Source organism: Vicugna pacos, chromosome 18 (genome assembly GCF_048564905.1).
Source record: "Vicugna pacos chromosome 18, VicPac4, whole genome shotgun sequence".
NCBI classification, from domain to species: Eukaryota; Metazoa; Chordata; class Mammalia; order Artiodactyla; family Camelidae; genus Vicugna; species Vicugna pacos.
In genome coordinates this window covers 36,158,002-36,185,476 of record NC_133004.1, presented here as the reverse complement: position 1 = coordinate 36,185,476, position 27,475 = coordinate 36,158,002, and the positions used below count along the sequence as shown (strand labels likewise).

The window sequence follows — 27,475 nt, the reverse complement described above, 5'->3', positions numbered from 1 at the left end:
TTATTGAAGATGATGACAAGATAATTCTGAGTTCTAGGATCCCAGAGAAATTGAGCAAATTCCTTGCCCTGCCCTAGTTTCCAGAATTTAATTCTTATCTTTCTGGCACAACTTGTTATTGTACGTTTATAAGTACAATATATTTATTTATTTATTTCTTAAGAAAATGTTTTTTCTAACCAGCTTTGGAATTTTTGTTTGTAGTAGTTATTTCCTGTTAGCTCATTTTGATGTGTCAGCCTTTTCATTAAGATGCTTAGTTTGCTTCAGTGTTTCTCCTTTGAAGTACCTTTTAAAGCCTAAGAAATAGAATAGGACAAATACCACTTAATCTATTGAAACTTTCTCCACTTGGGGACAGTTTTATATGGAAAAAACAAAACAACAGTTTTATAAGATTAAATACTTGCTGTTTTGATGTTAGTGAATGTATATTATAAAAAATGGATCTGTGCTTACTGATACATTTTTAAAAAGTTATATAGGGTTCATTTAGATCCCTACAGGAGAACTCAGCAGTTTGAGATAGGATTTATGCCGCTTTGAGAAACCTAAACTGTGGTAGGAGATTACTTTCAGATGCTCTTCCGCATTACACTGCATAATTCACATCATTCCTTTAGAGTTCTAGGCATAGATATCGTCTCCACATACTTTATTCTTCTGTGAATATTGTTTGAAGAGTTAATGACACCTGCTGAGCTAGACGTCTAGCATCTTGTTTCAACTCTTTATACTCAAGCTGAAAAGAGTGACATAGCCTGGCTCACAGATCTTGTCAAGTGTGCACAGAATTGTTCCACCTTCCCTCAGTCCAGGGTGATGGGACTTTGTTATCTGTTCGTTAGCAGTGATAAAATTGTGGATAATTATTTTCCTAATTTGCCATTAATAACAGTTAACTCTGTAATGACAACACAGTTTCAGAGTTTGGAAAATATATTGTTGACAGTGAAATCTAATAAAAGCAAACTAGCTTCTTAAATTTTATAAAGATGTTCATCTTACTCAGAGTATTATTGCCACTCATGCCAGATGCTGGCATCCTTTCATTTTGTTTGTTTTTTTCTAGTTCTGACTCCTAAACTATTTAATATCCTAATGGGAAGAAACTTCTGGAACTAGAGAGTGAATTATAGTAATTTTTAAATAAACGAGGCCCTGAAAAACCTAAAGGCTGGTAGTAAGAAATCTCATTGCACCCTGTATAGCAAAAACTTTCTTATAACAGAGCTGCTGGGGATGCTAGGATAAATCAGTGCAAGCAGATTGATTTTCCTTAGGTCTTTAAATGTTTAAGCCAGCACCTGGCCTTTATAATGTCTCTTGGTCTTAGGTAATAGCTGGGAATTTCAGGTGAAGGATTACAACTTCTGAGTTAGTTATGCTACCCCAAATGATCCATTGGATGTGGTTGAAAATGCCAGTTTTAAATGTATTCATGGGATTAGGAAGGAATACTTCTTTGCCTGAAATCTTGTGGTTTAGCTTTAGTACTTACTGTAGTCAGTCTATTTCTTTGAAATATTGAGCTGTCTGACAGCTTAAAATCCTAAGTTTCCTTTAAACTTGAGCCTGGCTTTGGAGGAGAAAGGGGTAGTGTGGGGGTGGATTTTATGTAAGACTCTCTGAAGAGAATACACTGAAGTGCTTTTGCTGGCAGGACACATTGAAGGCTAGTAAGCTGCTCCCCTCAGTTTTTCTTGGGTTTTGCCCTGAGCCTAGATCAACATTTAGTCAGATAATTTACGTAATGGCCACTGGAGCCTCTTGTTGGGCCTTGTTAAAGTCATCATTTTCCTTCCATGAAGAAACATGGAAAAGACCCAAATGCAAAGTCCAGATTTTGTTAAGCCAGTTGAACATTAGGAAAGGTTTTGACACTTTTATACCCTTAATTCCCAGCTGGATATTTTTTTTCTCATCTAAGTTGGAGGACTTAGTTTTTATAAACATCTCTTGATTAAATATTACCTAATAAGATTTCTTTCTTTGTGAAGGCAGTTAGGTATCACAAATGTACTGAAAATATATTCTATGGAGAACACTAGTATACTGCAGAGTCATTATTTCCAAGTTAAATGTAAACACCTGAACAGGCACTAAGAATTAAAATGAGGAGAGCAGTAGGCAGTGGAGTCATGGGGTTAGCCCTAGATCTCTTGGAAATTCTCAACCCACTTCCTTTACTTGTTTCTTTATCCATACATTGGAGTTAGCTTTACCTGCCTTTACTTAACTCAGAGATCCAGTGAAATAAGAGTTCTGACATTGCGTATGAATTAAAGAGCCCACTCCACATACAGATTTTATCATTAGTATAAATACATTTAATATAGGCCTTGTAAAACTTGAAAATGTATCAAAATTATCAAAGGCATTTAATAAAGAATGAGGTGCTAGCTAAACTTTGAAGACATATGTCAAAAAAATAAATACACAAAGGAAGAGCTCTTCAAAGACCACAGTGGACAAGATGCTATTTGAACTTTAAAAAAAATCTCTTGACATGAAAAGCACAGAGAAAGTGATGGCGAGCATTGCAGATTGAGGAAATGCAATGTGGAAAAGTGCAGGCAGGAATGGACATGGCATGTTCAGGAAAGTGAGAGGAAGTAGTACTCATTTTAGAATAAATTCCCCTTTATTACAAGTATAAAAATGAAAACTTGAAGAGAATGACAATATTCTGAACTTTTATTCCATAGTAATAAGAAAAGGCTCATATAGCTTGCATCCGAATTAATTTAGAATTAGTAGATTTAGCAGTAACTTAGGAGGAAACTAAGTACTTAAGGGCTCAGGAGGATACAAAGTAAAATTAGCATCATTTTTCTTGGTTCCATTGGAGAAAACTTCCTGAAGAAGGAGATTTTAAAAGAAGATGATAAAAGTGGATTTTTAGAAAAGTTGAAATACAAAAGAATGCTCCCTATATAGTGGGTATTTGGGGACAGCTGACTGGATGATATAACCAAAAGTCAAGTCTGAACTGCAGTGTTTTAAGAGGCAGGTTAAAGGTACAAGGAAGGCTGATTCGGATTCATTCTCCTTTCGTCTTGGTTCATCTTCCCACAGGGCCCCAGAGCCACATGAGAACCTGCAGGCAAAAGTTTTACTACCTGTCTGCTCTGAAGTTCCCTCCTTCCCAGAAATATGGGGCTTGTGTTTCTTGCATGCTCTGATCATACACATCTCTCTACTGTTTCTTTCTATTTCCTCCCCAAAGGAACTCTCTCCTTCAGATAAGACCCCTGATCATGTTCCTAACATGTTGCTTTCCCTACCTTTTCTGTCTTTCTCCCATCAAGAGTATCTTTCCCTCTCCTTTCAGCCATGTGAGCTCAATCTGCTTTTAAAATCGAAGGCTTCAGAAACCATCTTTTCTCCTAACGTCACTGGCTACTTTTTTGTTTGCGTTTAGCATGTATGTATTTCCATTGTTTTGTTATATTTGTTTATATTGTACTTTTCTCTTGCTAAATTGAGGACATTATAAAGGAGCTGTGTCTTGTAATCTGCATCAAATTGCTTGGGTTCTCTGCAACTGTGGTTCCATATGAATTTGACTCATAGTCTTATGGAGACTAATGGTTTGCAGTTCTGTGTTTGTTCAATTTGAATGAAAAATCAGATCTGGGTAAATGTGTAGAGCATCCTGAACATGAACATCAGACCTGGGTAAATGTGTAGAAACTGCTAAAATGTAAGCTTCATGAGACCAGAGACTTTTTAATTTGGTTAAGCCCCATATCTCTGGCTTTTAACTGTCAGCTCTTACAAATTTGTTGAATGGATGCTGGCCTAATTTACTTATGCTGTAGGTCTTAATTTGGTATTTTTAAATATCTGACAGGAGACCTCCAGAATATTGTCTAAAAAACAGGATCATTGTCTCCCTAATGGTTAAAGGATAATATATAGAATCTCATCATTTTCTCTTAGGAGGAGAAAATCTTGTTTTTTGTTCTGTTTTGTTGGTTTTTGTTTTTGTTTTTTTCCTAGAAGGGGACAAAAGAAATAAGGTGAGAAATCATAATTTGTGTAACCTGGCTTTAGCTTAGTCAGTATTTTTGGTCTTTCTATTATTATTGACCCCCCCCCCCAAAAAAGTCACAGTAGAGGAAAAATCTGAGAGAAGATTATCTTCCAAGATTCATGAACATTTGTTAGACTTCTCAGATGTTTACTTAAGGCTTGCTCAGGTCTTTTGTCTGCATTGACATTTTATATAAATATTTTGCTTATCCTGCCTTCCATGTTTCTTTCTGTGGCAGCTTCCCTTTCACTGTTCAGAGGCTGAGGAAAAATGCTAAAGATCAGGACCTTAAATTGTTCACTTTTGACAAAACTCAAAGAATAGGGGTGAAGGAGCAGTTGTATGAGGAGACCACTGACACCTTTCTTTTTTTCTCTTTTCTTCTGCCTTCAGCTCAAGCCAGGGCAGAACAGCTGCAGGGACAGTGACAGTGAAAGCGCAAGTGGAGAATCCAAGGGCTTCCACAGGAGCAGCTCTCGGGAAAGGCTCAGCGATGTAAGTTTAAAAAAATTAAACGAAACCACCAGACCACACATCCCTTGGGTCCAGTCGCAATTCCCCAACACTCCCATCTCTTCACATCACTTTGTAAATATCCAGGCATTGCACTTCATCCTCTCTTGGCATACACATATTTGAGTCTTGCTTTAGCATGTCATTCTGTTTTCTAGTTTGACCTAAAGTGTGTTTTAACAAATTACGAGGTTGTTGGGAGTATTTGTCAGCTTAGAAACAATAGTTTACAAAGGGAAGCAGTAATACTTTTATTATCCCTATTACAAATGAAAGAAGTAGTCTGGCAGTGCTACAACTGGGAGATGATGTATCTATGAGATTTTTGTAGTTTCTTCACCTATGAGATTGATAGGTGTCATTTTACTCCTGTTGGAAGAGATAACTAACCAGCCTCTTACTTGGCAAGAGGAGGAATTAAATTTCCTGACTGATTTCTGGAGGGAAAAAGACCCTTTTGGGAACACACCATAGCCCTTGAGGGGGTCTGTCAGCCTTCTAGACAGGCTCTCACCACTCTCCAGCCTCCTGTGCACCAGCAGGGCAGAGAACCACTTTTGAGAACCACCTGGCCCTCTTTGGGCCCTCTTGGATTCTTCCCTAATGTGTCATGTAACAATTCTTGACCCATCTTTGTACCTGAGGGCAAACGTTTAAAAATTTTCCTTTAAAATAGATCAAGTAGGGAGAAATTTTTATTAGTGATACCAAGAAAGGAACATTAATAGATTGGGACAGTACTCCTTTTTTCCCCCAATTTATTTGATTTATTTGCAAAAGAATTCATTAGAGAAAGAAAATAATTCCACTGCTGCTAAAAAAAAAAAAACTTTGGATAACCACTGAAGAGCATTCCCAGAAATAACACCATTTTCCCTTTTGTGATTGGCATACTCAAATTTGAGATATTTTATTTTTCTTTCTGTTTTCTTCCTTTCTTTCTTTTTCTTTCTTTCCAGAAACTATAGATTACACTTCAGTCACCACAGATGGTGACTTCAAGAGTCTAAGCATTTTTCTTTTTAAATCGAGTTATAATTAATATGCAGTATTACATTAGTTTCAAGTATACAACATAGTGATTCGATGTTTTTAGACATTGTGATCACCACAATAAGTCTAGTTTTTATCTGTCTCCATGCAAGTTTATTTCAGTATTACTGACTGTACTCCCTCTGTGTACATTATATCCCCATGATGTATTTATTTTATGACTGGAAGTTTGTGCCTCTTAATTCCCTTTCCCAATTTTGTCTGTCTCTCCCTCTCCCCAACCACCTCCCTCCTCTTTGGCAACCACTGGTTTGTTCTCTGTATCTATGAGTCTGTTTCTGTTTTGTTTTAATTGTTCATTTGTTTCATTTTGTAGATTCCATATATAAGTGAAATCGTATGTTAACTCATTTTTCTGTCTGACTTACTTCACTTAGCATAATACCCTCCAGTCTGTCCATGTTGCTGCAGATAACCAGATTTCATTCTTTTTTATGCTGAGTGATCTTCGTGTATGTGTGTGTGTATGTGTTTCAGTGTTTCACCTCTTCTTGATTCATTCATTTACTGATCAACATTTAGGTTGCTTCCAATATCTTAGCTATTGTAAACAGTGCTGCATTAACTATAGGGGTACATTTATCTTTTGAATTAGTGTTTTTCTTTTCTTTGCATAAATACCAAGAAGTAGATTTGCTGGATCATATGGTAGTTCTATTTGTAGTTTTTTAAGGAATCTCCATACTGTATGCCGTAGTGGCTACACCAATTTACATTTCCACCAATAGTACACAGTGGTTTCCTTTTCTCCACATTCTTACCAACATTTGTTGCTTCTTGTCTTTTTGATAATAGCCATTCTGGCAGGTGTGAGGTCGTATCTTATTGTGGTTTTGATTTGCGTTTCCCTAATGATTAGTGATGCTGGGCACCTTCCATGTACCTGTTGGCCATCTGTATGGCTTTTTTGGAAAAATGTCTATTTAGGTCCTCTGCCCATTTTTCTATAAGGTTGTTTATTTTTTAATACTGAGTTATATGAGTTGTTTATATAGTTTGGAAATCTACCCATTATCAGATATGTCACTTCCTAGTATCTTCTCCCGTTCAGTAGGTTACCTTTTTGTTTTGTTGAAAGTTTCCTTCACTATGCATAAAAGCTTTTTAGTTTAATGTAGTCTCATTTGTTTATTTTTGCCATTGTTGCCCTTGCCTAAGGAAGTATATCCAGCCCGACCCCCTGCCAAATTGCTGAGATTACTGCCTATTTTTTCTTCTAGGAGTTTTATGGTTTCAGGTCTTACATTTAAGTTTTTAATCCATTTTGAGTTCATTTTTGTATGTAGTCTGAGAAAGTGGTGCAGTTTCATTGTTTTGCATGTAACTGTCCAGCTTTACTAACACCATTTATTGAAGAGACTGTCTTTTCCCCATTGTATATTCTTGCCTCCTTTGTTACAGATTAATTGACCAGATGAGCATGGGTTTATTTCTAGGCTCTCTCTTCTGTTCCTTTGATCTATGTGTCTGTTTTTGTGCCAGTTCTGTGCTGTTTTGATTACTGTAGCTTTGACGTATAGTTTCAAGTCTGGGAGCATGATACCTCCAGCTTTGTTCTTCATCTCGTGACTGCCTTGGCTTAAGAATGAGACAATGATTCAGTGTCTCCAAGTTTCAAGAAGTAGCAGAGTTAGGATGTATCATAAGGAGCAAAAACCTTTGCCTTTTTTCTTTATCTTTTTTTATTCTCTAAAGCAGTTTTCTTCATTATACTGTACAAGATGATTCAGTGTATTACAGGAAAAAAATATTGCTACATAACTTTTGTGTAAAAAGTGGAAATTAAACTTAACTAATATTCAATTTAATAAGCAGAGAGTAGTGTGTGTGTGTGTGCATATATATATATATATATATATATATATATATATATATATATATATATAAAACTTATAAGCACAGGTGTCTTAGGGGATTATACTGAAAACTTTTTTTAACTAAGTGGTGCCAATAAACATAAAAGGTTGGAGACCACTGCAGTACATTAAGTCATTCTCTGTAATAATCTCCCCTCCGTTTATCCATCCATCAGCCAAGGAGGACAACCATCTTTCTATACCTCTCAAGAAAGTTTGCCAGATTTAGGGTAAGATTGGGTTTATATATTATTAAATTCTTACAAGAATTAAATGGAACAAAGTATAATATTTCTATAGTACTCTTAATATTTTAGTTATAAATATCACCTCTTCTTCTAGCATCTTATAATATCAATTATATAAATAAAGAATACTTAGTCTTTTACTGTATGAATGTCTTTTTTTAACATTTTTTATTGATTTATAATCATTTTACAATGTTGTGTCAAATTCCAGTGTAGAGCACAATTTTTCAGTTATACATGAATATATATATATATTCGTTGTCACATTTCTTTCTCTGTGAGCTACTATAAGATCTTGTATCTATTTCCCTGTGCTATACAGTATAATCTTGTTTATCTGTTCTACATTTTGAAATCCCAGTCTATCCCTTCCCACCCCCCGCCCCCTTGGCAACCACAAGTTTGTATTCTATGTCTTTGAGTCTATTTCTGTTTTGTATTTATGCTTTTTTTTTATTTATTTAGATTCCACATATGAGCAATCTCATATGGTATTTTTCCTTCTTTTTCTGGCTTACTTCACTTAGAATGACATTCTCCAAGAGCATCCATGTTGCTGCAAATGGCGTTATGTTGTCAGTTTTTATGGCTGAGTAGTATTCCATTGTATAAATATACCACATCTTCTTTATCTAGTCATCTGTTGATGGACATTTAGGCTGTTTCCATGTCTTGGCTATTGTAAATAGTGCTGCTATGAACATTGGGGTGCAGATGTCATCCTGAAGTAGGGTTCCTTCTGGATATATGCCCAGGAGCGGGATTCCTGGGTCATACGGTAAGTCTATTCCTAGTCTTTTGAGGAATCTCCATACTGTTTTGCACAGTGGCTGCACCAAACTGCATTCCCACCAGCAGTGTAGGAGGTTCCCCTTTCTCCACAGCCTCTCCAGCATTTCTCATTTGTGGATTTTTGAATGATGGCCATTCTGACTGGTGTGAGGTGATACCTCATTGTAGTTTTGATTTACATTTCTCTGATAATTAGTGATATTGAGCATTTTTTCATGTGCCTATTGATCATTTGTAGTCTTCCTTGGAGAATTGTTTGTTTAGGTCTTTTGCCCATTTTTGGATTGTGTTCTTTGGTTGTTTCTTATTAAATCGTATATGAGCTGCTTATATATTCTGAAGATCAAGCCTTTATCGGGTTCATTTGCAAAACTTTTCTCCCATTCCATAGGTTGTCTTTTTGTTTTACTTCTGGTTTCCTTTGCTGTGCAGAAGCTTGTAAGTTTCATTAGGTCCCATTTGTTTATTCTTTCTTTTATTTCTATTGCTTGAGTAGACTGTTCTAGGAGAACATTTTTGAGATATATGTCAGATAATGTTTTGTCTGTATTTTCTTCAAGGAGGTTTATTGTATCTTGTCTTATGTTTAAGTCTTTATATAAGAATATTTCTTTATATGCTTATATGTTTCATTAACTTTGTTATGAAACTATAAATTGTAATAATAAAACTATAACAATATTTCTTACCTAAGTTGTTAACAATACTTAACATTTAAGTAGCTGTTTTGAGATTTTGTTTTGCTTTTAATGCAAGATCTTACTGACCCTGGAAGTTATTCCAGGATTAGTTAATCATAATTCCATCACAGGGTGGAGAAATGAAAGTCACATTAGGTCAGGTGACAAGAGCACAGTACTGTACAGTCATTGAGATCTTTTTCCTAGTTTCCCCAAGCTCACTTTCCTTTAGATTAAAAGAAATTGGCAAAAGATATTCTGTGTTCATGGATAGGGAGACTGAATATTGTTAAGATACCAATACCATCCAAAGAAATCTAAGATTCAATACAATTCTTATGAAAATTCCAGTATCCTTTTTTGCAAAAATGGAAAAACAGATACTCAGATTAATACGGAATGGATGAGGCCCTTAGGAGTCAACAGAATATTGAAATAGAAGAATAGAGTTGGAAGACTCAGACTTCCCAATTTCAAAACTTACTGCAAAGCTACAGTGATCAAAGCTTTATGGTAATTTTATCAAGATAGGCATATAGACCAATGGAATAGAATTGAGAGTTCAGAAATAAACCTATACATCTGCCCCCAACTAGTTTTTCACATGACTTTTACATCCATTCAATTAGGAAAGAGTTTTCTCTTCAACAGATGTTGCTGGTTTGTGAGATTTCCCAACGCGAAAGAATGAAGTTAGAAAGAGCTAAAACCATAAAATTCTTAGAAGAAAACATATGAGTAATCTTCATGACCTTGAATTTGGCAGTAGAGTTTTAGATATGACACCAAAAGCATGAGCAACAAAAGAGAAAATACATAAATTGGACTTAATCAAAATTAAAAGTTTTTATGCATCAAAGAGCATTATCAAGAAAGTGAAAAGAAAACCTACCGAATGGGAGAAAAATGTTTGCAAATTATATAAGTGATTTATAAGTGTTTAATATCCAGAATATGTAAAGAACTCCTAAACTCAACAACAGAAAGACAACAGAATTAAAAAATGGGCAAAGAACTTGAATAGACATTTATGCAAATAAGATATACAAATGGCTAATAAGCACATGAAAGATGCTCATCATTATAGTCATTAGGGAAATGCAAATCAAAACCATAATGAAATAGCACTTTTCATCTACTAGGATAGTTATAATCAAAAACAAAAAAGGAAAATGACAAGTGTTGGAAGGATATAGAGAAATTGAAACCCTCATACATGCTGGTGGGAATGTAAATTTTTGGTACAGTCGCCATGGAAAACTGCTTGGCAGTTCCTCAAAAAGCTAAACAGAGAATTACCAAATGCCCCACCAATTCCATGTTTAGGTACGTACCCAAAAAAATTGAAAACAGATACTCAAAGAGATACTTAATATACCAGTTTTCAGTAGCATTATTTACAATAACCAAAAGGTGAAAACAACCCAAGTGTCCATCAACAGATGAATGAATAAATAAAAAGTGGCATATATGGATACTGGATATTAACCATAAAAAGGATCAGATCTTAAAAACATTATGCTAAGAAGCTAGACATAATAAAATAAATATTATCTGATTCCACTTATGTAAGGTGTCTAAAACATACAAATTCCTAGAGACAGAAAGTAAAGCAGGAGTTACGGGTGAGGGGGGCGGAGGAGTATGAGAGATGGGAGTTACTGTTTAATGGTAACAAAGTCTCCGTTTGGGGTGATGAAACAGGTTTTAAAACAGATAGTTGTGACGGCTGCACAACATTGTGAATGTAAATGCCACTGAATTGTACACTTAAAAATGGTTAAAATGTCAAACTTCATGTTACATATATTTCTACCATAATAAAAAAAGTAAAAAAAAAAATTAGAGCTGTAGCAATCCTGCCAATCTTGTGTCAAGCCAGTCTATGAAATACTTTCAATTCGTGTTGCTTATTAGTTATTAAAATTCATCCTTTTTGCAACACTATTAAACGATGAAAGAAGGAGAAACGACACACACAAAAAAAGGAAAGAAAGGAAAAAGAAGTAGTTGGCTTTTAGTGAGAAGTTCCAAAACCTCCAGTCACTTATTTTCTTCACAGCAACAGTTGTGAGGTTTCAGGTGTACAGCAACATGGATGGACCCAGAGATTATCTATCATATTAAGTGAAGTAAGTCAGACAGAGACAGATATCATATGTCACTTATATGTGGAATCTTAAAAAAAAAGTTACAAATTTCTTTACAAACCAGAAATAGGCTAACTGACATAGAAAGCTGTTTTAGTGTCCTTAATCTACTAATTGTGTAGCAGTATCATTTGAATCTGTTTCTCCTTATTATGGATTGTATTTTTCTGTCTTCTTTGCATGCCTGACACTTTTTTTTTTTTTTGGATGCCAAACATTGTGAAATTTTTTCTTGTTAAGTGCTGGATATTTTTGGTTTCCATAAATATTCCTGAGCTGTATTCTGGGATGCTATTATGCCACTTTGGAAATAATATTTTGATTTTTTCTAAGCTTTGCTTTTCTGCTTTTCTGAATGGAACATTCAGAACAGCCTTTTGACTGAAGCTCATTTTTCCCCACTACTGAGCACTCTAATTCCTGATGTATCCAAGGATTTTTCACTCTGGCTGGTGGTTAATACCAATTATTCCCTGCCCTCTGTGAGGGCTGCTGATCATTCTACCTGCTCCTGTCCAGTGGTCACTTCGCTCTCCTTGGGTACTTTTCTCCCACAGATGTGCTGATATGGACTCAGGTGAAGAAAAGAAGCCTTCTACAGGTTTCCTGGTTCTCTCACTGTGAACCTTTATTTTCTTCCATCCTCTGCTTTCCAAATTTCGGCTGACTTGGCTTTCCCTGACTATCAACTCTATCTTCTCAACTCGCAGATACTTCTGGGCTCCCCCAGGGTCACCCCCAGCTACTCCACTACGGCATGAAAACTCTTTCCTGGCTGTAAGCTGGGGCAACTATAAAAATGATCTCATTTGCTTTCTTTCTCTTTAAAACCACTGTTCTCCACTGCCTATTGTCCAATTTCTAAAAACCCTCTTTTCATATGGTTTATCTAGTTTTTTAGTTGCTTAAGGTGCGAGAGTAAATTTGGTCCCTGGTAGTCCATAATGCCCTCTCTGGTTTTTCACCTGAGAGATAATTCCCTTAAGCCCTCCACTCACTTTAGTGGTATTTTTAGAAACTTCAACAGTTGAGACTTACTCTGAAGTGCAGCTAATCAAGATAAGTGTATTATTCCAGGGTTTTGTTTTTTTTAATTTGGACAGGCAAAAAGGGTAAAAAATAAAAGAATTCCAGTGTGGCTGGAGAATTTGACTCATGGGTAAAGCTTAAAAACCAAATGTGCTTGGCTTTTCTAAATTATGTATCCCCAAACTATATTGCCACAAGGGAGTAATAGTCTGCAGGGGCTGTCAGACTGTCCACATCAAGAAGACATAGTAACTTGTTTAGATTAATCACTGAGGAAAAAGTTAAAGGGAATAATTGAGTGTATAAATATTCATGATGAGTTATTCAAGGGGGAAAATACTGCTTTTGACTTATACAGAATTTTGTAACTGAGGAAGTTGTCAAAACTCAGGGACTAAACTTAGTTTAAAACTTAGTAAATAAAACAAAACCTCTAATTTTGAAATGATCGTGGGCATTTGTTACAAACTGACCGAATTTTAATAGCTATTTTGCTGTTTATTATCTGTGTGACCTTGAGCAAAAAACCTTGATCTTTCCAAGCCTTGGTTTTCTTAATCTGTGAAATGGGAATCATTTCACATACCTTGTTAGGTTTCTTTTAAAGATTACCTGGTAGTATGTGTTTGAATCACATAACAGTTCTTGGCACATCCACTGTGCTCAAAAACATTTTTTCCCTTTCTTTTTGCATCAGATTTACACCTTACCTTAGTAGTCTTCTCTGCCCTTTCTAATTTGAGTTCCCTTGTCACGATCAGCTTGACAAGGCCTGCTTATTTTGATCATGACAAACACCATTCTTCCCCCCAAATAAAATTCCCATTATTTTGTGTTTTCCTATTTTTCTCAAACCTGAACTATCTCATTTTCCTGTCTCAGTATTGGATCTCAGAGCTAGCGTCTTCAAAACCAAGCTCTGTGCCTTTTTCTTTGTCTTACTTATCCTGTTTACTTAGTCACTCTCCTTTATTTACTGTTTCTGAAGAAGTGTTTAGCCATGATTATCCTCTCCTTGACTGATGCTGCAGACACCCTCATCACTTCTTACACAGATGATCCCTGTGGCCTCTCGATGATGTAATCTGACCCATCTCCATTTCCTTTGCATTGTATTTTACACCACAAAGTTGTTTTTCTGAGTCAGTACTTACTAGAAATGTTCTTCTTTAAGATCTTTTGAATGAAGTCCACACTCTTGAGGTGATAAGTGGAGCCCTCCACTAGGAAGTGTGAAGCTACCTCCCTTTCTCCTTCTGCTTCCCTGTGCTTGTACCTTATACTTGTTCCTTCTAGACCACTATTTTTTTTTCTTAAATAATATAAACTTTCAGATTTTTCTATTTTTGTTTCTTCTTTTATGTCCTTGTCTTTTTTTAAAATATATTTTTATTGAAGTGCAGTCAGTCTACAATGTTGTGTCAGTATCTGGTGTACAGCACAATATTTTAGTCAAATAGGAATGAACATACATACACTTGTTCTCAGATTCTTCACCATAGGTTTCTACAAACACTGAACACAGTTCCCGGTGCTATACAGTAGAAACTTGTTGTTTACCCATTTTATGTATATTAGTTAGTATCTGCAAATCTTGAACTCCCAGTTTATCTCTTCCCACCCACTTCCCAGGTTTTGTTTTATTTACTAAGTTTTTAACTAAGTTTCGTTCCTGAGTTTTGACAACTTCCTCAGTTACAAAATTCTATATAAGTCAAATTTGTTTTCTATGTCTGTGAGTCTGTTTCTGTTTTGTAAATAAATTTGTCTCTTTTTTTGAGATTCCACATATAAGTGATATCTTGTGGTATTTTCCTTTCTCTTTCTGGCTTACTTCACTTAGAATGACATTCTCCATGTTCATCCATGTTGCTGCAAATGGCATCATTTTATTAGTTTTTAAGACTGTGTAGTATTCCATTGTACAAATAGACCGCAACTTCTTTATCCAGTCATCTATTGATGGATATTTAGGTTGTTTCCTTGTCTTGGCTATTGTAAATAGTGCTGCTATGAACACTGGGGTGCATGTGTCTTTTTGAATTAAGGTTCCCTCTGGATATATGCCCAGGAGTGGGATTGTTGGATCTTTGTCCTTGTCTTTTTTTTCCTCTTTTCCTTCTGCCAGCCCCTATGTCACTTCCTCTAGTAAACTCTTCCTACCACCTGTGGAAATAAACTCTTACAATGTTTTACTCAGGTGAGTATGTGCATATGACTCTTAATTTCTCTCTGAAACAATTTTGGGTTAGGATTTTGATTATGAAAAGGCAGAAAAATATTTAATATTTTTTGAGTGTTCAATAGGTTTAAGGAATTGAAATGTTTAGGAAATTAGTGAAAAGAGATTGAATTCTACTAAGTATTGTGCTACACAGTTCTCTAATCTTAGTGTTCTATAGCTGTTTAGTCCATTTAAGGTGATCACAGTTGTGGCATTTCTTCTGCTGCTTCTTGAGATTTCCCTTCTTCTGCCCTACATCCCGGGTTTTGGGGGTTTTATTGGCTTATCTGTTGCACCGTGCTATCATTCATCCATCCACAAAAGCATCCAATATAGCCTCCTTTCTCCCCACCCAGCCCCCAAATCTTTGAGGTTTTACTCCAGCCAGGTTTACTAATAAGGAGTAAACAGACACAGCCCACACCATCAATGGCTTACCTGTATTTAAGAAGAAAGTCTAATCCAGACCTGTGACAGACTCTTGACACTATGTTTACCCTTTTTTCTCTTTTTCCATTTTTTTCAGATTTTCGTTGTCCCCACCAGTTTGTTTATGCCTTTTTCCTTTCTTGTATCATATTTTTACTTGTTTTCTTGGATATTTCAGTGTTTCGATTGCCAAAAAATATTTATCACATACCTTTTAAGTGTCAGGTATAGTTCTGGGGACTTGCGGTTGAGTGGCGAACAAGATGAAGCCTCTGCCCTCGTGAACCCTCTACCCTTTTGGGGGAGGCAAACAGCAAACCTGTGGGAAATGGTAACATGGTTTTTGATGTAATAAATTTTACGAAGTAAGGAAAACAGCAATGAGGGGTGGCAGGGTGTGTGTTGCCACTTTAACAGGGGTGATTGGATGAGGCCTTTCTGTGTAGGTGACATTTGAACTGAAGCCTGAATAATGAAAAGGAGGGCAGAGCATCTGGGCAACAGGAGTGCCAGCGTCATGGCCTTGAGTCAGGAGCCAGCCTGACATATTTGTGGGGAAGAAAAGAGGCCAGTGTGGTCAGAGTAGAGTGAATGAGCAGGGGGCTGATCACATAATATCTTCTAGTCCATGGTAAGGAAGCTAGGTGCTGTATTAGTTTCCTGGGCTGCTGTAATGAATGACCACATACTGGGTAGCTTAAAACTACAGAAATCTATTATCTCCTAGTTTTCAAGGCTAGAAGTCCAACATTAAGGTGTCAAAGGAGTCATGATTTCTCTGAAGTCTCCAGAGAAGAGTCCTTCCTTTCCTTCCCTAGCTTCTGGTAGCTTCTCACAATCCTTAGTGTTCCTTGGCTTATAACAACATCACTTTGATATTTGCCTCTGTCTTCACATGGGCTTCTACTCTGTTTGTAGCTTGGTACATAGACCCTGTAGCTTTGTATGTCTTCTCCTCTTCTTGTAAGGAGAGCAGTCATTGGATTTAGGGCCCACCTTAACCCAGCAGGGCATAAACTTAGTTACATCTGCAAAGTCCCTGTTTCCAAACAAGGTCATTATATCAGTCAGTGCTCTTGAGAAAGAGAGCCAATAGGATGTATAGACATATACAATTATGGAGGCTGACAAGTCTCAAAATGTGCACTGAACAAGCTGGAGACCCAGGAAAACTGATGTTTAGTGGATCCAGAAGCCTGAGAACCAGAAAGACCGGAAGGCTTGACAGTAAGGAAAAGTCTGTTTCACTTTGAGTTGAGTCTTAAAGCAGGAAAAAATTGTCCTAGTTTGAAGACTGAAGAGGAATTCGTTCTTATTCTGAGCATGGTCATCCTTTTGTTTTATTAAACTGGTTGAATGAGGCCCACCCAGATTAGGGAGGGCAGTATGCTTTACTCAGCTTGTTGGTTTAAATGTTAAACTCAACCCAAATCACCCTCACAGTAACATGCGGAATAATGTTTGAGCAAATATCTGTGTAACCAGTGGCCTTGTCAAGTTGATGCATAAAGTTATTCCTTACAATCACATTCTGAGGTTCCAAGCAGGCATGAATTATAGGGGGACACTATTCAACCCACTATACTGGTTATTATTTTAAAAGCCTCTGGAAGATGTTTGCTTTGTATGTGTAGAACTGCAGATAAAAATAAGAGCAAGAATGAAATTATGGAAAGAAGCCAGAAGGCTATTGAGTAGAGATGAGAGCTGGTAATAGTTTGAAGTGGGTTATAACAGAGGGTTGAAAATTCAAGTTGAAAGTGACCATTTCCATACTTGATGCTTTTTTCAATTTGTGCCCGCATTTTTTCTTGAATTCCAGTAGTAGCTCATTTCCCCACTTAAATATATTTTGCATCTTTGTAAGTTATTAGTAATCTTATCTCCAAGGGGCTTCTCTTAGGATTAAGATTTTAGGTTCTTTTAATTGTCATTGTTTTCTAAAATTCTACAGAGAATAAATGAGCTTGTCTTGTGACCTTTGTAAGGAACATACTTGGCCAAGTGGGTCCTAGCATGATCCTTCTGCTTTTTACTCCCAAGAGAGAAAAGCATAACATGGAGGTGGGTAGGCAGGGATGTCAGACACAATTAAATATTTGGAAGAATTTTAAAATATTCGATTTAAATTAGCCTTAAGATCAGAGCATATATCTTCCTCTAGGGGTGGAGCGCACATCCATCCCATACTTACGGAGCCATAATAGTAGCCATGACCTCTATGTATAGATCTCTAATGAATGGAGCATGTCTATTTTAGATGGATAATCAATTTTGAAATCCCTCATTGTAGGTAAGCTGTTAAAACAGAAATGTTAACTTCATGAGTTTAATGAGTAGCTTCAATGATAGCTTAGTGACAGAGATGAAAAGAAAGTCAGGTGGGGGGCAGTGAGAAAGAGTAGAATGAGCATTTAATGAATATCCACTTGCAGACTTGAATGTCAGCAGCAACATTCTCCCTCCTGGAAAATGTCTTTCAGCTGTGCATCCCATTACTATTCCTGCAGCCCGTGTAGCTTGGAGATTGAGGCAGAGTGTGTTTGTAAGAAAGCTTTCCTTTGCCACATAATGAGATCGAGGTTGGTAATTTGCAGAGATTGCTGGAGCAGTGGTCAAATCTGCAAAAAAAAACCCAAAAAAACCCCCAAAACCACCAGCAGAATGAAAATACCATGTTAAACAGGAGATAGCTTATAATGAGCCTAGAAATCACACATGAGATAGCCAGCTGACTGGAATTTCCTCATATTCTTGTCTTCTCATGCAACTGCTAAACACTTACTCTGTTTTTCTCAGTCTCTCTATACCTCTGATTTTTCCCTAGCACATTGAAAATATGAATGAATTGGCAACTCTACCACTTGAAGAAATAAGAATGAAGCCTTTTTCATCTTTCAACAGACGTATTTGCCTAAATATGGGTGTATGTCATTATTTCTAATGCTTTTGAATCCAAGGATACTTTTACTTATTGTAATTTTTAAAAAATTTTTAAATTTTTCAAGCCTTATTTTGACTCATAGTCTTTTTTAGAGTTTGTGGCCACTTTTGCTATATAGTTCAAACAGAGTATCCAAGTAAGAAAAATGGAAGACCTTTCTTTTCATTGTAAATTGGAGAAACACAAAGTTAAAATCAGCTTGATTCCATCAGATGTATCATTGGTCAGGACATCACTACCTATCTGCTTTTCTAAGCCTTTATCTCTTGGTGTCTGTCTCTTCTATAACACAAGAAAGCAATTAACAATCCCTAAATGCACATCTGTAAACATATAGCCAACATATTTCTAACAGTAAAAAAGCTGTTTTTAAGCATTTATCCATTTTTTTGTAGCATAAGCTGTCGTTGCCTATGGTTTCAGGTGTTTATGGAATTTCTGATTTGCAAAAATGTTAAAGCTATCAAATATTTGCACCTGTATTTAGATACAGGCTTAGATTAGGCATAAATGACTGAGATTCTTCTAGGCCTTTTGATTGGCAAGGCCTCAGGGATGTGATGTGTGTCCTGAGCTATCAGTGAAACCCTGACTCCTGCCCTGTTGCTGGTCTCAGAACTTCTGTTCTACTTCTGTCTGTCTGCTGGTGGAGATCCTGCTGGTAACCAGGGTTAGCGTCCCAGTGAATACAGGGCCACAGCCAGGTTCCTAGGCTTTATAGAACTGGACAAGGAGAAATCTCTTTATTTCAGAGATGTCCCTGTTCAGATTCTCCAGTGATGATTGAAGGGAGCTGGCAACTGGCCAAGAAAAACATGGTGGAGAAGGGAGTAGCGGGGAGGCAGTATCAATGCCAGGGACATTTGATAAAGTAGATCGGAAGGGTTTTTCTATGAGGTTTTTTGACAGGTCCAGAAATTATAACTTAATGCCACATAATTTCTTCTATTAAAAAAAAAGGGTGAGTACGGTGGGTTGACAAGTGTGGGGAGCCTCTAAGGTTCTGTATGCTTTCTGGCAAATACTGAAACTCCAGCGGGCCCTTAATGTACATGAAGGTCTAGTGTCTGTGTTCCTTCATGTGTCTGTCTGTGTTTGTGCGTGCATGTGTGTGTGTTGGGGAGTGTGTTATAAGGCAGGATGCTTAAATGCTTTGTTGCATTATGTTAATTCCTCGGCAGTGCAATCAAATTCATGTCGTAATTAAAGCTGTCAGTTGGAAGGCAAGCCAATCGCCACGAAAACACAGCATAACAAATGAAGTGAAATGATTCTGCGTGTAGCTATACAATGCTTCGCCAGGCATGAAATTAAATAAGTAATTTGATGTTGACATCAGAAATTGAAATGATACCCACTGTTCCCTCATTCAGTCAGACCTGCATAAACAATAGCCAGAACAAATATGCACAACAAAGCCCTCTTCTCCACCCAGCTCCCTGAGTAATGTACAATATATATGCAAAATGAGTATAACAGAGCTTCCCGAGACCTGAAGGATGTGATTTTCTTTGGTATACAGTAAGATGATATGTATGTGGAGGTGGGGAGGTGGGTTTGAAGGGGCCCTTCTGCTTCTGGGGTAAAAAATACATTTGCAGAAAAGGGGAAAAGTACTGAAATAAACAAATCTCATGCTCTCCCTGAGTAATTCATCCTAAAATGAGTTTACCTCCCGGGGGATGACTCTAGGCTGGTGGAGACCTAATGTGGCTTTTGCCTTCCTCTGCATCACAGAGGGCTGTGGGTGCCGAAAACAGGTGATGCCGTCACATGGCTAATCACTGCTCTGAGAAGCTGTCTCCATGACTACTGTGGATCTCCCTCCATACCATTTATGGGATAAGGAATGCAGCAGGATTTTTTTAAACCAAGTCCAGTGTGCAGGATCACACATCTAGTGTTCTTTATTCCCTTGAGCTTGTCTGGAACACTGAGGGGAAGAAAGTTCTGCTTTGTGAACTGCATTTAGGAGCCCTGGAGCATACTGTCCTTGTTTGATGCAGATGATGTTTATACTGACAGCACTGTACTTCCTTCTCAAAACCGGTGTAAAGTCAAGAATCACATCTACTCCATTTTGGGAGATGTTAAATTCACCTGAGCTTCTCCCCCACCCCATACAATCCATTCATTCATTCATTCATTCATACATTAATTCAACAAACACTGAATGCATCCTCTGTGCAAGGCATTGAACTGAGCTCTAGGGACGTGGGGATGAGTCAACCAGATGGTCCCTGCTACCTGTGGTTTGCAGAGCTGGGACAGGACCTGTAGGTGGAACAGTTAGAAGTGGTCTTAGTAACTCGTATCGTAATAGAAGTCTGGGCCCTCCAGGGAAGGTGTAACAGCCCAAGCTAGGAAGGGAGAGGCCTTGCTAGTGCAAGGGTGCTTAGCTGAGACCTGAGGACTGCCTAAGCGTTAGCGTTCTTTTTGTTTCAAGCCTCTCATTTATAAAGAGGACACTAAAGATTAAAGAATTTGGGAAAAAGAAACATACAAACACAGACATTTAAAACACAAACCAAGTTCTTTTGGGGGGTCTCTTTCTCCAAATAAGTGATGCACTTTGTAACTTTCAGCATTACGCTTTTTTCGTTCCCTGTGTGTAAGAACTGTGGAAGCCTAATTTTTGTGACTAAAACCTTTAGAAAAATGGTGCTTTTCATTGCTTTCCTTTACCCACACATTCTTTGCATTTTAGTCTACTAATTATGTTTACAAAATGTCTCATTTTTGAAAAGCACTCTGTGTGTACTAACTGAAGCCTTTAGGGAATAAACTGGCAAGTAGGTCATACACTGGAAAAGTCATCCAAACCCACTGGGCTTTTTATTTTCAAGTCAGTCTGGGCTTTTTCCTCTTGCTTGCCCCTTTGCGGCCACAAAACTGAGTAGCTTGAGACCAGGGCATTGAATGTCAGCAAGTCAGGGAGGCAGGCTGATGCGTGTCTGTTTAGTCTCAGTGCAGGGCGAAATGCCATCATTAATTCATTACCCAGCTGCCTGTCAAATAAATTGGCAATTACGTCCACCGCAGAAGCTTGGAATTCAGTAAATAGCACGTTAGCATCTCTGAGTTGCTGAGAGATGTAAAGGGGAAAATTAAGCAACACGGTGTTTTTATCAGTAGCAGATGACAAGGGGCCGCATACACTGGCGATGTGGTGTAGTGATGAAAAGCCTGCGAAGGGCTGGTAATGAGCTGTGTGGATTGGAACGTGTTAAAAACCACTGCTGATTTTCCACTTTGTCTTTATGCTTTCTTGCAGAGTTCAGCTCCTTCCAGCTTGGGAACAGGCTACTTCGTAAGTTTATCTCAACTTTCACATATGTGCCTCACATTCGCATTGATTTGCTTGTGTAATGTATGCTCATTAGGATGTGGAAAAAAATCCAAGCTATCCCCTCTCAGTCCTAAAGAGAAGACTGGTGTCCATTCTTTTATTAAGAGTGATCTTATTTTTAAAATACATGACCTACTAGACTCTAGGGATCACGAGTCAGTCTGAGACGTGTCTGGCTCCCAGCACCCAGGACACTTGCTTTGTATCTGGCAGTGTAAGGGGATACAGGGAAACTGGATTGGCTCATGCCAGCTTTCCTCCAAAGTTATTTTTTTTTAGTGAGAAGTATTGTGTGGAGGATGGAATTCAGTTTATGCTCTGACGTATATATTTAAGACCTCTTGAAGAACTTCCCCGTATATACAATGAGTTGCCATTTTTAAAATTTTCATATGAGATCATGTTTTAATGGATGTTTTCCCTCACAATCTGAGTAGGTGGCCTTTAGATTTTCTTTCAGCAATCATTAAACTAATTTTAGCGAATATAGATGTATTATTTTATTTCAAGACATTATTCTCTGTCCTTTGGGAAGAATGCAGGTGGACAGTGACATACCTCAGGGCTTATTACAATATTTCTCATTTGCAAGGAAATTGTCGCTTCATTTCTTTTATTTACAGCTAAATTACTCTTCTTGATTTACTAACACTTTTCAAGATATTAATACAAAAGACCTACAGATAGACATTACTTACACAATTGGGTAACATGCCAGCGTAGACGTTTGTTGCGATATTTAAAGAAATTTAAAGGAATCTGATTTGTGTTCTGAACGACGAATAGTGATACTCCAAAGCCTGCTCAGCATTTTCTGAGAAAATAATGAAATTATGAACATAAAGTGGAAAATAATTACTGATTGAATTTTGTTGCCTTTAAATGTCTTTCCTCTAAAATGCTAATTACTCTGGTTTTCTTCTGCCCACACATTTCTCTCCATACTTTTACGTTACATACACAAAAACTAGCATCATTTCATTGACTAATAAGTCTCTTCTAAGCTTGGAAGAAGTGGCATTTTCTAAATGTTGATTTTGTTGTTGTTGTTGTTGTTGTTATAATCTATGCTATGAAGAGAGAAAGGATAAAGATTTTTTGGTACCTGCTTAATACAGTCAGCACACTTATCCTTGCTCCTTACTGTGGTTGAATATTCATGCTTACAGAAACAAGCAGGATGCTGAAACAGGCTCCTGCCTCAGCAGTCGAAATAACAGAAGTAGTCCCATCTGCCATCTCTTCACACCAGGCTGGATGTGGGCTGAGATGCTGGAAGTAAAATCTGGAGACTGTCAATGTTTATTCTCTATCCAAAGCTAAATTCTCCCTCTTTGCTTTCTTCAGCAGAAGGTGGCCAATGCCACTGACTTATTAGCCTTTGGTCACTTCTAGACTGAACATCCTAATTTTTTTTTTTATTTTGTCAGTATGAGCACTCTGAAAGAAGAAATTCACCTCTAGAATTTTGTTATGCTTTTTGTCACTTCTTTTTCTAATTCCAGGAATGTTTATTTAAATTCTGTAATGACAGATTCTTATGACTGGAGAGTCTTTGCAGTTATGAATCTCAAATAATTTTTACACTTACACAATGTTGGATGAGTATAAAAGTGTTTTCTTATTTTGGAAAAATTGTTCTTAGTATTACTTTGCTTATATGTAAAAAACTCTGTAGAGTTTTAGCTTATATGGAGAAGATACATACCAGATGTATGTTCAGCTCTTAACTATGACAAAAATGCTCTACTTAGAATGTGTTTCCAATAATGAGATTATTATGTCATCAAAGTGCAAAATCCACTGATATCATTGCCAAGTCCTCATCAAAAAGTGTCTTCTGTTTCAATATTCATTTCAACAATATCATATATAATAATTGCAGGTACTAACCTCAACGTTGCTGAGTTTCACACTTCTAAAGTGGAAACAGTATATTCACAACTTTTAGTAGTTTCATGCCAACATATTCTTTACACTGTGCTTTATGATCTGTGATGTCATAATAACCTTTATTTAAGGCTGTAATGGAGGCGCAGTGTCAGGTAAGTGGAATAGCGATATTTTGACTTTATCCTTAATTCTCTTCAGCATCTCTTTGAAGGGTGGATGGAGGCAAATCACCTGCAGAGTCAATGAGCTATTAATGCAATTGAACCATAATGTGAATTCGGGTGTAAGAAAGTGGAAGCCACTTACCTGTTGAGTTTAACAACCTGGAACTGTTTTCTTAAGTACTCTCCTTTGCCCTAACATTATTCCAACTTCAGAACCTTCTTTAGTTTAGACTGTACGCTCCTGTAGAGCTTTAAGCGAACTAAGGAAGAATGCTGATTATTGTGTGTGCTAATAAAATAGACACCCAAATAACTATATGTACATGCATGTGTACTTGAGTACACACACACCTTATCCACAGCCAGTACATTTTACTCTCTTCTAGTTCTTTTCATTTATCAGTAGTGATGAGTTAAAGGGTTTAAAGGAGAAGCCTTTTGTTTTTGATTTAGCTGTATTTGTTTATATCTCCTTGGTTTTGTGTTCCAAAGTTGTCTGCTTAGGTCTGTCACTTTTCCAATCCATTTATAAGCTGAAGATTTGAGAAATGAGAACAGCAGCTAAAATCACTATTTACATAAGCATATTGCAAAGAATTCTTAAAGCAGACAAAATAGAGAAGGTTTGGAACAAACTTTTCACATTTTTGGGAGCTTATGAATAATGTGGGTGTTATACACACAGAGAGAGACACACTTATATATTCATTACATACTCATGCCCAGCTCATATTCTAAATATAAATAGAAGTATAGACTAGTTGGAATCTATTTGCTTTTTTATTTTTTTGGCAAGAGTACCAAAACTTGTTGGAGTGTGTAGGATTTTCTTTTTTTAAAAAAAAAAATTAATGCAGTGAACATATTTTCTTTCCAAATTAAATGTTTTGGGCTATATTTTCTTCTTTTACATGTATTTGAAGTTTTATTATGCATAATAGATAATTAAGAACATAGAGGCAGAATGATCTGAAGATGATTTATGTGACCTTGGGTAGATTACTTGATGTCTCCCAGTCTGTTTCCTCATCTGTACCTACCTAATAGAGTTGGGAATATTAAATAATACAAGATATTTAATGCACACAGAATAGGTCTCAATAATAGGAAATAATATATGTTTGCTTCTGTTATTCCCACTGTAGTGTGTGATGGAATAAACTTGGTCTCATTAAGTGGTTGTGCAATATTATGGTGATAGACGATGACTGGTAGAAATTCATTCAAACAAAGTAGTATCTTGTAAGAACTTCATATGTCCTGAAAATTCAGCTGTTTGCCTGTCACAAAATGTCTTTGCAATGTGTTTATACCTGTAATTTACCTAAGTGACCCCTGACAGTTACCCAGTGAATCACTTAAGTAGATTTGAATCAGCCTCAGAAGTACCCTGTAAAGTGAGCGCAGTGTCACTAAAATGGTTTATTCAGTAGTATTTAGTTTAATATAAAAATTTTTAATGAATATGTTGTTTTAATTGTAATAATAAAACAAAAAATCTAGGAACCCATCACTCAACTTAAAATTTAGGACATTGCTGATTATTTTGAAGCTATTCGTGTACTACGCAGAAACATTGGGGCAAATGAAATCAGTTTCTCTTCCTAAAAGTAAAGTTGCCACAGTTTTGAACTGTAACCTTCAAAATACTACTCAGAACTATAATCGCCTCCTATAAAGTGACAAAACTAGAATCTACACTTAGATAGTGTTTTGTTAAGATAAGGAACCACAGAATTAATCTTATTTACACTGGAGGGTTGATCTATATATACACTAAGTGTCTACATTCTGACAGACTCTTCCACGTAGTAACAAATAAATTCTAATTTCTAGGGCCTTAGCCTAAAAATATAATTTTATTTTCCATTTCCAATTCTTATACTTTTTAAAATGTTTTTAATTGGTTGTTAACAGTTAACTCTAATTTGGGGAATAGGATCTGTGAGCCGTGAGCAACATACCTTGATTAAGTGAACATTACAAGTTAAATTTGGGTGAAAAGGCATGTAATCATTTCTAAAATATATACCATGGGATGACTCTTCCAGCTCGCCCTGTGGAAATTGTCTTCTGTCTCCACACTATTTTTAGCTTCCTCATAAAATATAAGGAAATTGAGAAATTTAGTGAATAAAATAAACAGATGAGAGAGGATCAGTTGGCATCTCCACCTGCCACCAATCCCTTAACACTCTCATTTTTCAGCATTTCTGTGAGGGATTAGGCCAAGTAGTTTTGAACATTTGCTACGCACAGGAATCTTTGTTGTTGGCTGTTGCAGACTCTGAGTAAGGAGGTAAGATGAAAACCCAGGTGCTCCTCGTGGGTGTGGGGACTAGCCCTCGGCCTGGTCTCCCTATCTCACCCCTCCTCTCGGGCCCCTCAGATTTGAAGAAAGTAAATCATTTTGGAGGAAAAAAAATTTTTTTTACCAGCCACTGGACTAGATAATTGCCTACGGGCCTTTGGTTCTAATATTCCAAGATCCATGATTCTAGCTGCCTCACATCTAAATATCTGCCCCTCCAGACCAGCCCTTTTGATTGGCTTTGCTGCCTTTCTCCACTGTTCTTTGAGCCATAGGAAGGCAAGGCCATAGTCCCCTCACTGCTTAATGAACACTGTTCTTCAGTGTCAGCATTGAAAGGATTTCAGATCTGGATTGAGTGACCAAGTCTGCGTCTCTTTGAAATTGATATTAATGAATAATGTTTTGTATTAGCATTATTCAGTTGCATTAGCATATAGAAATAAGCTATAAGTTTATTCTGTCCCATAACTAGTATTCCCCTATTGGTCATAGAGATGAAGCATAAAGGCTTTTGCAAAGTGCATTGATGGTCCCAGAGGGAACACACAGGTCACTGTCATGGAATTCAGGAAGTAACGTTATTTATTTACCTGTTTCCTCACACTGGCTTTAAGGGAGGTTGTCTTATCCTTGTTAGATTTCCAAATTATAGAAGTGTTGAATTAGCTGGTATGAGGTGTATAAAATGAGCCACGGGCAGTGTCAAACCCCAAGGTTTACTGTGACTACCCACACAACCTTTATTTTGATAGATTTAACTGGCCTGGAATTTTATGGACTATCAATCACAATCTTTCAGATCAAAGGACTCATTCCTTTGCTTAACTGTTTTTAAAAATATTTTTCTAGAAACTGTAAATTAGATGCCTCCCAACCCATTGCATAAAAAACTTAACAGTTTGGTGAAATACCAAGAGTATCATTTGGAAAGAGGTTAAAAAACACAACTGGGGCTTGTTAAAAAGGAAAAGTGCTATTTTAACTCAAGTGTCACATTTTCCTATAGTCAGCTCTAGCAGTAAACAAGAGTTATTGGAGGCTTAGATAGTTTAAGACACTTCACTTATCTCCCAGTACTTGACTTCAGAAGCCAGACATTTAAAATGCATTTTGCTCGTGTAAAAATGTTTATCCATTTAAAACACAATGTCGTTTTTACAAAAGCACCCTGGTGACAAGCTGTTTAGACATAGTACAGTTAATAAACTGTCAGGTCCTGTACACATATACTTGAAAAGACCAACACAGTTACCCAAGGATTGGCATTATAAATCACTGTTAACAAACCTAATTTGCTTAGTAAGCTAATGAATGATCTCCAATTTTCTTGTAGTAATTAGCTTCACTAACAGTCATGTTAAAGGGACCCGCCTTGTCCTACACTTAATTTCTTCTCTGAAAGTTTTGGTATCTGTTTTGCAGGGTAAAAATAAAACAAAACAAAATAGACTATCAGTCTCTATCGACCACTCCCTGGTAATAAATCCAGCTTGTGGCTGTTCTGGAACGGAAGCATTGCCAAAGGTGATGACTGTCTATTAGGGCTTATAAACTGTAATGTACTAGCAGATTTGCAATGGAGTAGTGAAGCCAGATAATTGCAGTGTTTCCTGTGGAAATGTGCTGCTGTGTGTAGTGGCCTCTGATTTTAAGGAGCCATTAAAAATGCAGCAAAGCATAACAGCTGTGGTTCCTAGTGTGCTCCTAATATTTCATATGTTCATCACATCTCATAAAATCTTGCCCAGACCAACAAATGACTATACGTACAGCTGGAGTGCTCCACAAGGAAACTGGG

The 27,475-nt window shown here is 36.9% G+C and overlaps 1 protein-coding gene across 5 annotated transcripts in view; it reads left to right on the top strand.

The window, feature by feature from the left end:
* AUTS2 (activator of transcription and developmental regulator AUTS2) overlaps positions 1-27,475 on the top strand; it is a 1,022,984-nt gene that overhangs the window by 443,556 nt on the left and 551,953 nt on the right. For 4 of the 5 annotated variants that reach the window (XM_072943079.1, XM_072943078.1, XM_072943077.1 and 1 more), the window contains exons 3-4: positions 4,433-4,534; positions 21,232-21,267. In XM_072943079.1, the coding sequence (XP_072799180.1) occupies positions 4,433-4,534; positions 21,232-21,267 (138 nt within the window). The remainder of the gene's footprint in view (positions 1-4,432; positions 4,535-21,231; positions 21,268-27,475) is intronic. The other variant, XM_072943080.1, reaches the window with a different exon arrangement.